The 14957-nt window shown below is 36.5% G+C and overlaps 2 protein-coding genes across 23 annotated transcripts in view; one reads left to right on the plus strand and one right to left on the minus strand.

Annotated features, from left to right (window-relative positions):
- Positions 1–14957, plus strand: part of LOC114946604 (uncharacterized) — a 190512-nt gene that overhangs the window by 141693 nt on the left and 33862 nt on the right. For 20 of the 22 annotated variants that reach the window (XM_085489841.1, XM_085489860.1, XM_085489854.1 and 17 more), the window contains 3 exons: positions 9612–9768; positions 12017–12142; positions 14672–14837. In XM_085489841.1, the coding sequence (XP_085345967.1) occupies positions 9612–9768; positions 12017–12142; positions 14672–14837 (449 nt within the window). The remainder of the gene's footprint in view (positions 1–9611; positions 9769–12016; positions 12143–14671; positions 14838–14957) is intronic. The other 2 variants (XM_029323194.2, XM_085489852.1) reach the window with 1 other exon arrangement.
- On the minus strand, positions 2925–7168 carry LOC114946607 (uncharacterized). The gene is made up of 4 exons (XM_029323206.2): positions 6535–7168; positions 5408–5513; positions 4124–4332; positions 2925–3554 (listed from the first exon to the last, which is right to left on the minus strand). Exons 1-4 carry the CDS (start codon positions 6703–6705, stop codon positions 2925–2927), a joined length of 1116 nt encoding a protein of 371 aa, XP_029179039.2. The 5' UTR covers positions 6706–7168.

Genomic DNA, 14957 nt, shown 5'->3' on the forward strand with positions numbered 1-14957 from the left:
TATATTAGATTATAAATTCTTGACAAGCATAAACATATGCCTCTGAATTAATAGCAGCACACATTAACTCGGTTTGAACAACAGCCAAATTCTCTTGTTTAATGAACTACTAAAGCACGTTTGCAAATAATGCACCACATTATTCACACAAGCTCTTGATTGGTCGGCTTATTAATAGTTATTACATTAATAACTTGCTAATATTCATTCAATTTATTTTACCTTTATTAGTTTCGTAAGAACTGTACTCTTTAAAATTAAATCTATCTAGTAATTATCTCATATATGTACAATACGTAGTAACAATCAAACTTATATATTCTTGCAATCAACAATTATATCTGTAATTAATTTTATATTTATATTAACATAATTTGTGTTAACACATTTACAGCTAGGAATGCCATTGCAATTCTGTTAAAAAATTAAATTATCTACTAATATCGGAGATGCTAATCATTTTATCGATTTTACTAATTGACATTTAATTGAGACTCAAATCAAAATTGTTTTGCAAAGCGGGAATATTCGAGGTAATCGAACGCGTAACGAGCAATAAATATGCATTTATACTTTTACTTTTCATAGACGGATAATCATGCATGACTCATGTATTATAATCGGGATCGTACAAAATGTGAAATTAACACTACAGTTTTATATTAAATATTAAATGCGTATTTATTACTTAATTTACAATTTATCCAATATAATTGGTATTATTCTTATTATTATATTTCTTAAAAATCTACACCCCCTTTGCTTTTAAGCTTTCATCTTTTTTTCGGTAGGAGGAAAACATTCGCGCAAATGAAGGAATACTTTTGCCCTCGTATCTTGTAAATACACCGGCCTGGTTACGACGTAACATTAATATCTGCAAATTTTATCTTCGCGAGAGAACCTTAATGTCACAGAGACCTGCAAATATCGTCGAAATAAAAAACAAGAATACGCAGATCACGTTGTCGCATAGCGAAAGCATGTAGAAAATAAAGTGTAGCTTTTTCTTTCTATCTCTGATTCCGTCGCATGCGTCGTAAAACGTAATATGCTCTTCAAATGGTCATAGGAATGACTTTGCGAGAGAGATCGCACAAATGAGCGCTCTGTGAACTGGCGCTCGAAATTCGCCAAATAAAGCACAGCCGGAGAGAAAACGCATGGTTGATGTAATCGAATTATGTAATTCTGTTACTGAACTGTATTTGGCATTGTACACTTTGCAATGCCAATGGCGTGATATAGTACTGATTAGTATAGTTAGCATAATCATGAAGTGATTCCCAATTATAGATGTGTGCAGTAATCCTATCTCAGCAATCATTCATTTCTCGCGAAATATTTATAAGCAGAAAGGAAGAAGTAGGACTGTGTCATGTTTCTAAAAAAAAAAAAATTAAATTCTGGAAAAAAAATATATATATATTTTAAACATATTATAGTCGAATAAAATAATCTTTACGCAAAACTGCTTTTAGTCGCCTAAAGATTACATGGCTTTTAATACTTGATATTAGGCCACTAGCATTAGCTCGGGGAAATTACAAGAACGTATATGATTGTTATAGAGGTAGGAATACTGTGTCTACATGAATAGAAATACCATGTTACATGGAGATTGAATAAGTGCGTTTTATTCGCCGGCGGCGATCCGGATTGCGAGAAATGAAAACGGAATTTCAACATCCGGCGCGGTTCGCCAGCGGCGAGAAGCGTCTCCGACCGGATCTTCAGAAACGTTCGTTCAGTCGCGTTATCAATGTCAACGGAATATCCGCGATGTCAGCATCGAAATTCCGCTTACAAAAGAGACTCTGCTAAATGTGCACAATGGCGTAGCTGTGTGCAATCTCGCGAAAATACGCGCCGAAGAATATACCCTACTCGAAAGTTAACTTAGGAAAAAATGGAACATCAAAATTAGCCTCGCAATACAATCTCTTACAATATAAATTTGTACATTTTATTCGAAACCACCGTTGAGGATTTAACTTACAACCGCTAAATATCGCTTAACGCTAAAATGAACTAACATGAGAAATTGTATATATGCAATTTATATTCTTCTTATTATATAGGATAATTTTAAACATACGTTTGGCTTTTTTTTTTTACTTGATAAATGAAATACAGATTTATTACCGCGACTTGTAATTTGCTTAATTATGTTGTATGTGTGGCGAGCTCTTTGAAGTTTGACAACTTTGCCAGAGGGAAAAGAGTCACGGTTTTTTATGGCGTGGGGCGTTTATATTTATCTTTCGCGACCTCGATTGTGTCGGAAGGAAATTTCGTGGAATTAATTAATGCACAATGCGAGTGCGCATACGTGAAGCGAGATCAGCGATTGTGGGTAGAGCTTTTAGTTGAACCGTAAATACGCGACTTGGAACTCTGAAATCGCGCAATCAAAGTTGCAAGAGTATTTACTCGTAAGAGCATTAACGAGGCCGAAACTATTAAATTCACCTACGCTTATCGTTTATTAGTGACTGCAACAAAGCTTGCTGCGATGGCACTAAAAAGGTGAGAGTTTTCAAATTACAAATAATGTAAATTATAAATGTCCTACATATAAAAACATTCTTTTAAAACTTTTTATGAACACATGGAAATTCTACAGAATATAAGAGGGAAGCAGTAGACTTAATAGAATACGCTTACCACGCGTTTTCTTCAAAATTAATACTGGTATATCTCTATTAGCTCATGATAAAACGGAATATTCAAACACATTCTGTATAAATCATTATTGTTTAAATTAATTTTTTTAGACGTACGGAAACATTCTACTTTATTAGGAAATGAACAAGTTTCGAGCTTAATAATCTTAATCTTTCATTTCCTAACAAACTAATTTTCTTATGGCAAAGCCTCTCTTTTCTCATGAAAAGCAGCTTTTAATTATTATTATTATAAACTTAAAATTTTCCGCACTCGTCGCCGATATTTTTTATGGTAGCACCGCCGAACATCCTTACGGGTGTTCTGCTCCAAGAAATCAACATTAAAGCACCGCCTATGGGAGGACTACCTCTGCCTAACCGGCAGCGAACGTAGGACAATTTGATTAACTGCAGACCCAAAGGGTCGTTCGACGGTTCTCCGGGTAGGTCGATTCCTCCGGTCGAGTCATCGACAAAGGTGATCGCGTTTCTACGAATCGTTCTCTCTTCCCGCGTATCATTGACGATATTTAATCGACGCGAATTCTGCTGAGAGATTTTGCGGGACCAATTAGGACCGAGCTTAAATTGCGTCGGAATCCGTCTGTCGAGCGCACGCGTCGCTCTGAGATCCGAATCACGCCTCGCTATTTTCATCCTGATTGCTTGAGCGATGAAGGGAAGCCTGGCCTGATCCGTAGTTCCATTGATCGATCGGAAAAAGGACCTTTGATGGCCGTCGTCGAGAGAATCGAACGCCGAGGCCAGCAAAAGGTTAAAGCCGAAAACCGAACCCTCGATGCCCTCTTCCAGCCCCTTATCGAAATCCGTGTATTCTTGACCCAAGACGATATCGCCGCCTCCCGGAATCACGTAGTCGATCATCTGCAAGATAGTCTTCTATTAACAAGGAATGGAAAAAAATCTCGCAGTCTCAGGGTGTCTAGCGGTCAGGGAATTTATCTGCATTTTTTCACATTGTCTGAATCATTTGACATTTTTTATTAAACGAATATAAACTTTTTCTTGACTCCCGGCACGCTAATTTTCTGTATTAAAGATCGATTCATCTACAGCGTGTTCGTTAATTTATAGTTTCATCGCCGTGTTATTTTATTTCAATGTGTTTGATAGAGACAAAACTAAAAAAATTGATACAATATAATTAAAAAAGGTGATTATTTAAATAATTTAAGGTGACATATTTGTTGCAATTATCGTATATAATGCAGATTGTATAATTGATTTAAATTTTTGTTTAACCTTTTCATTGTCGACAAAAATAGGATTGCATGATTTAATATTCAATATAGATATATGCAAATGATATATGTGGAAAAAATAATACTAAAAAGTCAGGGAATTTTGTTCATTGAGTCTGCTGGACACTCTGAGTCTAAATTTCGATTCGAAAAATGGAATGTACAGATATCTTAAAGATGTAGGATCTATACCTCCTCGAGATGACCTTGCAACTCCAAATGTCCGTCCAGCCACAAAGCGTAACGACCGACCCGGTTCTCCCAGCTTTGACATATGTGGTACCAGCGATGCTCTTGTATGCGAACCGACCTTCGAAATATCTCCACCCCGCCGATTTCCAGGTGAATGCTTTTTCCGCGCGACGATATCCAAGATCGAATCAAACGTTCTCGCTCGTTCCCTTTGATAACGAAAGAGGATTATGTTTGCACATTGCTTTCTCGGTCAAAATGCAACGAAACACACAAAGCCAGAATTTATGCACCTGGCGTAAACAAATCTTAATAATTTCATATGATTTTAGGAGATCATGTTTTTATTTCAGTTTTTTATGGTGAAATAAATTTTTCTTACACATTTATAATTTAACATCGAAGAACAACTTTTATATCTCTCTATCAATATCTACATGCTCGGAGATTGTTCTTCTCCATATAGCGTCATGGGATATTATTATACAAGGAGGTGAGATTGAGATTTTTGTGGAACAGTTTAACAAAGTGACATGAAGGACAGCTTTCTGGGCCGCTACGTCATAAATATTCAAATTCTGTTTACATCGGCCATCGGAGAGTAGTTCAATCTCGCGAGATTTTGTAATTCGACCAATTAGCGTTTCATCAGGGAGAGACGTGGCCTAGCATGTTTAATTCTCACACATAAAAGGAATAATGCCGCGAGGCAAAGTGTCCATTAACATACTGTTAAGTTGCAACGACGAAGTAATACTCTCAAGAGACGATTTTCCGCGAGCGAAGATACTTTTCCCGTTACGGCTCTTTCCGCGAGAAAATGACTCTTGTGTAACTATTCGTTGAATACCGGAGTGGATAATAGCGGCCCCACGTAAGAAAACAGTCCTCGTTACCGTCTCAAAGCGGTTGAGACAATTTCGAGATAAAAGTGGGAAACGCCGAGAACATATGTAGACGCCTCTTATCCCTCGTTCCCAGATATTACATTTATTTTTATGTGATACCACATAACAATATGTAACGCGCGCATACTATTTTTCACCTATTTATAGGCCATCCATTTACAATATTTTTTCATTAAGAACCAATTTTTCATTTCTTATAACACGTGAAGACTGTCTCCATTTCTCACATTTTTATAAATAGATGTTCTATAAATATAACGCACATACAAATTGAAAAATGAAAAAAAGAACAGTGAGACTTGCTCACAAGAATCAGTTAAAAACTTAATTCACAACATAAATGTCGAAATGAAAATTTCTCATTGATAATACTTACTCGAATACGAGAAGATTGAATGTGGATATTCGAGGTTCGTTGACTTTATCCAAAGGCAGAATGTAAATTCATGAATTTCCGGCACGGGTAATGCCCATCTGAGAAACTAAAAAGTGGGGATAATTAACCAGAACATCGTATATATATACTGCTCCACGCTCCACTATCTAATTAGAGCGACATTATGTACAAGGTGTCTTAGGTGATTACCACTTTGCTTTATGTGTCTATACTTTTTTATTTTTTCATTCTTTAAGCGATATAAAATTAAGGCTTCTTTAAGAGTTTCTTCTTCAAACTCTTGCAATATTTAGGAAGAAATTTTATTGAAAACTTAAAAATTGATTAAAAAATAATTTTAAATTTAATTTAAAAATTTTAATGAAACCGTCTTATTGTTAGTAAAATTATAATTCGAGAGAATTAATTACAAAGTATAATCAAGAAGTGTCGAAGGAAAATTAATTTGTGCACTAAATTTTTTAAAAATTAATCGAGGGGACTAAACATGATAAGAAAAAAGCAGAAGATTTGAAACACCTTGTACATGTAGAAACGAGATTATCACGATCGACATGTTTTGTAGTGAGCGATGAAAATTAAGCAATCAGTGTGAAACTAATTTCTTTTCTACGTTATGGAATAGCTCTCTTTTTCTCACGTAATCGATAGAAACCTTGCTATTTTCTATGCTTCGTTGAAAAATGTGTATCCGTTATATCCGACAACGTATCGATTTAGCATGATTTGCCCCCTATTTTACTTGGCTTTTTACTGTCAGTATGTGTTTGAATACAGAATTACGAAATCAATGCGCAATCCATATCTAATTTACTTGGTTAATCGAGCATTTCAGCGAAATTGTGGGAATTTCGACAGAAATACCCCAAAGTCAAATATTTTTATTGTTAACTGCAAGCTTAACAATGCAATACCTGTAATTCAAAATTTATTGTCGAAATATCTCTATTCTATTTCTTTATTTTTTTTTTATTAAACAATTTTAATTAAATAAAATTTGTCAATATTATTAGTTTCAAATAAATGATTTATACTTATTCGAATTCAAGAATTTTTGTCAGCGTAAAAAAATTCGACATAAATACTTCCCTGAAATGATTTCTCACCTGAATGTAACCCTTTTGCGTTAATTCGACGCTGTGCAACGGGATGTCATTCTTCTCGACGTGGACGAGAGCAGTCGTGATGCCCGAAATCGCCGCAATAAGCGAGCCTAAGAGGACGAAGAACGAAAACGAGGGGAGACTAATTCCGAAGTTTGTCGCGAATTTCTTCATTCTTATCTTATCATCACTCTCGTTGCGTCCGACTGTTATTTCTTTAATTGCCTCGCGGCGAAAGTTCGCCGTTTAGTTTTTACACCACCTTAATTCCCTCGTCTTCTTTTTTCACGGGATTTTTCTTTCTCTCTCTCTCCCCTTTTATCTCTTGGCTCGCAGCCCCTTATTTTAATCTTATTCCACGTCTATCCGAACGTGCTCGCGAAAAGAGGATTGTCTTTCGCCGTTACATCTGCTCAACTTTTCTCACCAACTTTTCCTGCTAATACTCTCTCTTTTTACACGCGACGATGCAGGCCTTCTTTTTCCTCTCGTCCACCCTTCCTGTCAAACTGCGAAAAATTATCTAGCATCGCCTCTCGTCCGTCGAATCTCGCACTTGCTGTATGGATTTCTTTTTTATCAATCGGGAGATCTTTTTACTTCGTTACTAACTTATATATCTTCCGCGATACGTGGATTTTCTCCTTATCCGCTTCTCTTGAATTTTTTTGAAACTAAAAACTTTTCGCGGCGTACGCTTCCTCGACACTTGACATATTTGCTGAAAAATGGTAAAGGTACTTGGCTGCGTACTCTCTTCGCTGGATGCGCGATAGCTTTCACGACTGAAAGCACAAAACGCAGCGATAGCCTTCTCTCCTTTCTCATTCGCGCAATCAAAAGCCTCGACAGACCTCCTCGTTATGGTCCTCGTTTGATGATCTCTATAATTAAAAACACGTCGTCTAAGAGTAGAAAGACGACCCTTCAATGGCCCACTAGACTTTTCTTCACGTCCTAGGCAAAAGAAGTATATTTATCTTCCCTTCTCTTCACATTCGACGTATGATCGAAAAGCCTGGAAAAGCAATTATTTTTTCCTTTCTGCTTATTATCGCTGATGAGTCCTGTTTTGTTTACCACGAAGAAAGATACACACCAAAGAGAGTAATTTCCCTCCAAATCTCCCGCTCGTTAATTAGAGCGCTCTTATTTCGATCTATTCTCTCCGGAACCGATCTCCGGATAGATCTGTCTCTTGCTCTCCTTTTTTGGCTGACCGATTCGTCCGGCGAGGCGACCAACCGGACTCGACAACGGTAAACAACGACTAAAGAAATCGATGCGAATCGGTTGAGCTCGAGCACGCGAGTACGGAACGAAATCGGTAAGAGGGAGGACCTTTCGTGGTGGCAGTCGCGAAGTTAAGGCGGCCTATTTTGAGTCCACTGCGCATGTCATTTTTACCACTGTCGTCGCCCACGTGTTCAATTGTGGGATCGGTATGCGAGAAATGCGCAACCGATATCATCCGATTCCAGAATGTATTGACTATGCATTAAGTCGATCTATTTCAACTACAATATTTATTACCAGTGTTTTTCAGTCGACCATCCATTCCATTAATTTTATCCGAGCGCAAATAAAAGGCAATGAAAAAGGTGTGGAGATTATTTGTTTGAAGAATAGTATATATTCCGATTTTTGTGGAATTTTTAATATACAGATGAAACGCACGAACAATAAATTGTTATCGTATTATTAAGAAATGCACAATCAATTATCTGATGATGATGAGATGTATTGACTGTGCATTAAGCCGATCTATTTTACTGTACAGTATTTATTACCGTGTTTTTCATTCGACGATCCATTCGATTAATTTTGTCCGACACAAATGAAGTATCAATTAATGAAGCAGGCAATGAAAAAGGTGTTGAGATTCTTTGTTTGAAGAATAGTATATGTATTCTTCCTATTTTTGTAGAATTTTTCATACATAGATAAAACGCACGAACAATAAATTGCAATATTATATTGTGTACGCGCAAAACAATTTCATTTTCTTAAATTGTTATACAATTAGACGCGGAATCTCTAACGTGCATTCTACACGTGCACACATTTTACTGTATGAACGATATGGGAAAGTTAATCTTCCGTGGAAAGTTATCGAGACACGCAACGCAGAATAAGCGGGATGATACTGCAAATTGCTTAAACATTCCATGCCGCAAGCAGTAGCGGAATTACAAACGCGCTTTATTGCGCGCGTCAACATTTCAGAGTGCATTTTCTTGAAAGTTAAGCAGGGAAGAGTTCAAGGCCTCATAACATAAACTCACGTGCCATTTAACAAAAGGATACATGTACGGTAACAAACTTGTATTCAAGATTTTTAAATAACATTTTTTTTGAAATCTTAGAATTTCAAGTATTGTTTAGTGGTAGAAAAGTAACTAATTTGTCAGTAATTTACGATGCAGTGACCACGAGGAATTAAATCCGTCATTAATCAGGCTTGATGAAAGTTTTTACGCCTCGGGGAAGTCTATACGTAACGCATGCGTTAAAGTGTGATCGTAAAAACTCCCGCATGGAAAACACAGTCTGGAAAGTTAATATTAACGGTACCAAGTCTTGAAAACCTGTTGCGAAAGCGTTAGCCTTGGAGAGATTCTCGTATAACGAATTTACATGGATAAGAATCTACCTTGGCAATTCTTCTCGGGAGATAGCAGTCCCGAATAATCGTGGTAGAAATTTCAATTATCTGCAAAGATCCACATCGGATGTCGAAATTGTCTAGGTAGAAGAAACATACAAGCATATCATGCAACTGTCAAATTCATTTTTCTATCAATAAACAAGTATCTGGATACAATAATATTGTTAAAATAAAACGAATATTCAATGCCCAGCAGCTGTTATGAAAAATTGTCGCAATATAATGTGTCAGAAACACACAATTGGGTACTTATATATTGAAAGATTATTCATTGACAGATGGGTCGAATTATCGCTACCGCCATCTTGTCGGTGTTTGAAAAATGGCAGGAACGATTCCCCGGATTATCTCGGGGCGAGTAACTCGATTTTCTCCCTTTTTTTTCAAAATCATTTTTCTTCTCTGCTCGCAGACGGCCAAGAACTCGACGTCCGGTAGCGGATATTACGTGGGCGGAAGCAGCACCCTGCCGCGCGGCGGATCTCTCTTAAGGGCGTACAGCCCTGCGGCATCGAGCGTCGGAGGACCGAACGCGACGCCGACGCAACCCAAGACTCTCACCACACCAGGTATGCGGATGTCCACGTTCTCCTCCTCTTCCCTGTTCCTGTATGTATCGTCGCGTTATATATAGACACGATGATGCGCAAATTAATTCGCGACTGACGAATTTCATCCCCACGAGATCATCGGTGAGCGGCCCAATTAAGTAAACCAAAATCGTATTTTCTTTTCTCCTCTCGATATGTCGAATTCATCAGAAATATATTAAAAAAAATAAATATCAATTTATGAAATATTTATAATTTATAATATATATATATATATAAATATATATAAAAATATATATGTATATATACATATATTCATCATAAATATATAATATATAAAAAATAAATATGAATTTATAAAATATTCATAATTTATAATATATTATGTAAATATATATAACAACTAGCTTAAGTCAATAATATGTGAAAAATAAATTCCTTTTTTCAAATGATACATTTACAATGAAGGTAGTAGATAAGATGTCACGCGTTCTTTTAAAAACTACGTTTTTGGGCCGCTCATGACATTGATGAGAATTTATCGCTTCGCATTCTCTGTACATTAACTTCATACCCGCATCCAATGTTCTATGTACCATAGAATTATTGGAACATTCTTCTTCTGAAATCTGCGCACTCCCTGCATAACTTCGCATTCCCTTAAATTCCTTACGTTAAGTTGACCAGGATAATCGTGAAATCTTCAAAATTACAAAACAAAGATAATTAACAAATTACGATTGTAATATCAAATTTAATTCTTGTCAAAGTTTTACAAAAAGAAACTATAACAATTTGATAATGGATTAATATTTCTTGTTAATCGAAAGAGAATTATATTCGACTATTTGATATATAAAACAAATTATAACACTGCAAAATTCTGGTTGCCTTAATGCAATTAACACGCTTAAATATCTTTCATTATCTGATCATATTACAATTTCAACAATCTTTATACGACGTATAAAGAATCATAAATTCTTTTAATCGTTTTTCCCCCAAAAAATTGGTCGAATCGATTATTAAATCAACTAAATAACAAGAGTGAATCAATTTAATATAGCACATAACGATGGAAAGATATTTTATTGATAATTATATTGTGCAAATCCTATAAAGTGAATCAACTTTACAAGTTCGAGTATCATCAATTGTCAATTTGTAAATGATTTAATACGTTCATCATTGTATAATATTATCAATGTATTCGAATGCGTATAATGATTATTCATCAGTTTCCCTAAAAGCTATATTACATTCTGAAATATTACTTTTGTATGACTGCTTGAATTATTAACTGCATAGAGACGGTGTAGTTTTCTGATTGAATGTTTTCCCTCTGAAACCCTCTTTTCTGACTCGACCAATTTTTGTCATCGCATATACCCCATGCTTGAAGCTTAATACATCCGCACACAGACGCACATACACGCGATCTCTCTCTCCATTTTTTCCGATCGACGGTTGCAAGGTCGTTTCGATTCGCTCATCTGAAATCGTTACGACCGATCGGCATTGGCCGAATGCTCCACTCGAGATGACTCAAAAACGTTTAAGCTGTACACGATGCCGGTCCAAGGGAAAGGATGGCCTCATTCTGGTCGCCGTGAAACCGTTCTCCTTGTTGTCGAGAGAACCATTTTGCTCGAACAGACGCTTACCAAGACGCCGAAAAGAGAACAGATTCAGGACGCGTGAATAGACCAATTACAATTAATCATCGACTGCTATGACGAGGCGAATCTAGCATTACGAAATAACATCTTCCCGTCAGCTTGATGAATCGATTTTATTAGACGAAAGCAAAGAAGGCATTTCTCTCTGCTTCGCGATTATTGTACCGTGATCGAGAAGTGCATATATAATACGAAGATGAAAAAGTTGGCGCGTAATCATTTCGCGTACGTTCAAGAAAATTATTGCAAAAAAATATGAGTGTTTATGATCGTGGAGAAACGTCGAAGAGACGATTTCCTTAATTTCATGACGATCGGAGCTCAGGAAACGAATACATTCAATCGAATCGAATATTGGAAATTATAGAATGTTTATATAGGCGCTATGTAAATGGAAAATTCTCTCTGTACGAGAAATTCGTGAAGAGGCATCGATAACGACCCCGCGGATCAAAATCCCTCTCTTGTTCACTTCTGCATGTGCACTGAACGTCGAACGGCTTAGCGAGGTGGCAGAAAGGTATATACGTGCATCGGAGCACCTGGGTACATTGGTTTTTTGTTTGGTTTTTTGGATGGTTGGATAGGTGGTGGCGGGGTGCCGCCGGCCAAGCCGCTTCGCAGCTACCAGTGTGGTAAGAGTCCCCTTGGAAGCCTCGGGGGCTCGGCGCGCTTCTCTAGAGACAGCTCGGTCTCCCTCTATAGTATACCAGGTCAGTAGTATCCTTAAACACTCGTCAGACACAGCTCGATCCTTCGGACGACGATCGAGATATATCATATACCTTTTTTATCTCGTGCTTTCTCAAAATCTATAACACCTTTATTTTCATAGCTGTGCTAACATATATAAGCAAAATAATTGCGATGAGCTTCGAAAGAAGAAATCTATCCTTTCAAGAATTTTTATTCTCCTCTGGATGTTTGACCGTAGATGCAGTTTGAGACTTCAATATTTTTTGTTCGATTCAATTTATTTTTTATTTATTCTCCACTAATTCTAGATGGTAATATAATTAGGATATTTTGAATTCCAAATTGTTTCAAACGCGTCTGCTGTCAAATAATCTAGCAATAGCTTACGAGAAACAATAATAATTTATATGCAATTTATTTTGATTTTTTTTTATTCTTTATATAATATTTTTGAAATATAAAGTTTATCGAGATAAAGATTTATATATGAAATTCTAATAAGAAGGAAATAAAAATGAGATTATCGAACAAGCTGTTTATCACTAACATTATTAACGATATACGCGAAATAACAAGCTTATTATAAGAAGCTTACAACTAATTGTTAATGTAAAAAAGTACGCTTGTACGAATAAACCAGAGCTGGAATAGAAAAAAAGTGAAGACTTTTCCCAAACTAACAATAAGTTTTTCTCTCGGTCACGTGAGCAGTAGATTGGACAAAACATCGTTAACAATTCACTGGGGAAATATCGAACCGAACTGAAATGTTGCAACCTACTGACGATAAAACTACGGATACGTATCGAAAAACGTATCGTACGCGATCAAATCACGCAGCTATATACACACACTTGCGTGGTACGTTTGATACAATTTCCGGTTAAGGACTTTCATCGTGATGCAATTTGTCCCGAAATGGATACGCTGTAGACAGTGTGCCTTGTAAATTTTCAAACGGTGCAATCACCGTGCCGGACTGTGTTTGAAGCGAAATAGAATCCGGTTGAACTCAAAATAAAATTCTGCTTTCATTTTTCAACAATATGGAGATAGTTATTTATCGTTGCTTCCATTGCGGTTAAAAATTCAAGTGATAGATAAATCTCTGTCAGTTTTACGCGCAGATCATTTTGACGGGTGAGTTATCGTTCTCCCTCTGTTCCAATGTATACGCGCATATACACTTTATATTCAAGTAAATTAAATAACGTGACAGAAGCAATACGCATTCGTAATAAGGAGAAGCTTCGGCAAAAAAAAAAAAAGAAAGATTTTGATCGTTCGGAATGCAATAACCGCAGGAAAACCATGAAATTGGCAGTTACGATTAGCCAAGCCGGGTCGAGCCAAGTTTTAATTAAACGACCTCGAGACCGTGGAGATAGTGTTGGGAATAGATGGGAACGGATGGATGGAATCGAAACGTTTTGAATTTACGCCGACGAACTTTGAATGCTGTTGGCATGTTGCGCAAAGGAGGAATAGATTGAAACTTCATCGAGTGTTTTTGCCTGGGCACTTGAACCCTGAAAGAACCGAACACTTATATGTAACGTAAACATTTTTTTACCGCGTTTCATTAATCGCACAAAAATCAATTAGACATGCAATACTTACGAAGCGGTCCTTGCGTAATGTGTATCGATTTTCTAATTCTTATTCGCGATTAACACAAAATCTGTCGGAATTGTAATTATGTTTGAAATACGACCTGTTACGAGCAATCTTGCGCTGTTAAATTATAATAAAACTCGTGTTGTAATTACGATGTTACGGTGAAACTCGATGTATTTCCAACACTAAGAGCTAAGCTCCTTACGAACCTCTACAAACTTCTTGCGTATGTCGTCTGCCTTTTACGCTATGTGATATCATAATGTACGAAAAGCAGCATCTCCTTTCATCCCATTTTTCATCCGCTCTCGCTGTCACTCGGGAGAGCCGTAGATTGTGTATATCCTTTTTGTGTATAAGAAGCACGATCATGAAGAATCTTTCTTCTTCACCCTCCATCACGATGACTGATAAACGACGTTCCTTCATTGATCGTAATTTTATTTGCACATTGCGCATCACGAAATTCGACGGAGGTATCGAACCACAAATAGATAACAGTAATCAAGATTTGTTAGAGAACAAATATCTCACGAAATATTTGGAAAAATATTTTAGAACAAAATAAAAAAAATTCTAATGCTGTGTAATTATTTTTTTATTATCAGCTCGTTAAATAATTGATGATTTTATTAATCTGTTTATTTATGGTTTTTATTAACTTTTATCATTTATTACAATATTAATACTCTTTTTATTTAATCTGTGCCTACCATTTACATATATGTAATGACTGGCTTTTATGTACAGCGAAATCTGTAATATTAATAATTATAATTATTAATATTATTTTCGTCGTACATATAAAATTTGTCATAATTTGTTCCAAGCAGGCTAATGTAACAATGTAACGCAATAATATAGGAAGAAGGAATTAATTGATATTATTGGCTCCGACTAAGGCGAATTACTGATTTAAATCTTCTCAGATCGACTACACGGAGAAGGCGGATACATGAGCAGCCCTGAGCGTGGCGTCAGTTCCGGAAGCGGAAGATATCCACCCGGACCTTACAGTGCGGGTAGCAGCTACGAAGATCCTTATTATTCACAATACTCGGGCACCGTTACTCCGGTTATCGACGAAGAAGCCAGGTAACCAGAGTTTCGTGCTAACTTCCGAACTAATAATGAACCGCGATTGCACTTAATCGCAGCTCACGACGATTAAAGCGGGCACTATAATAATAATTAACGAAATTTGCATATTCGAGT

The sequence above is a fragment of the Nylanderia fulva genome, unplaced genomic scaffold, assembly GCF_048542155.1.
Source record: "Nylanderia fulva isolate GAGA-0341 unplaced genomic scaffold, ASM4854215v1 Scaffold9, whole genome shotgun sequence".
Lineage (NCBI taxonomy): Eukaryota > Metazoa > Arthropoda > Insecta > Hymenoptera > Formicidae > Nylanderia > Nylanderia fulva.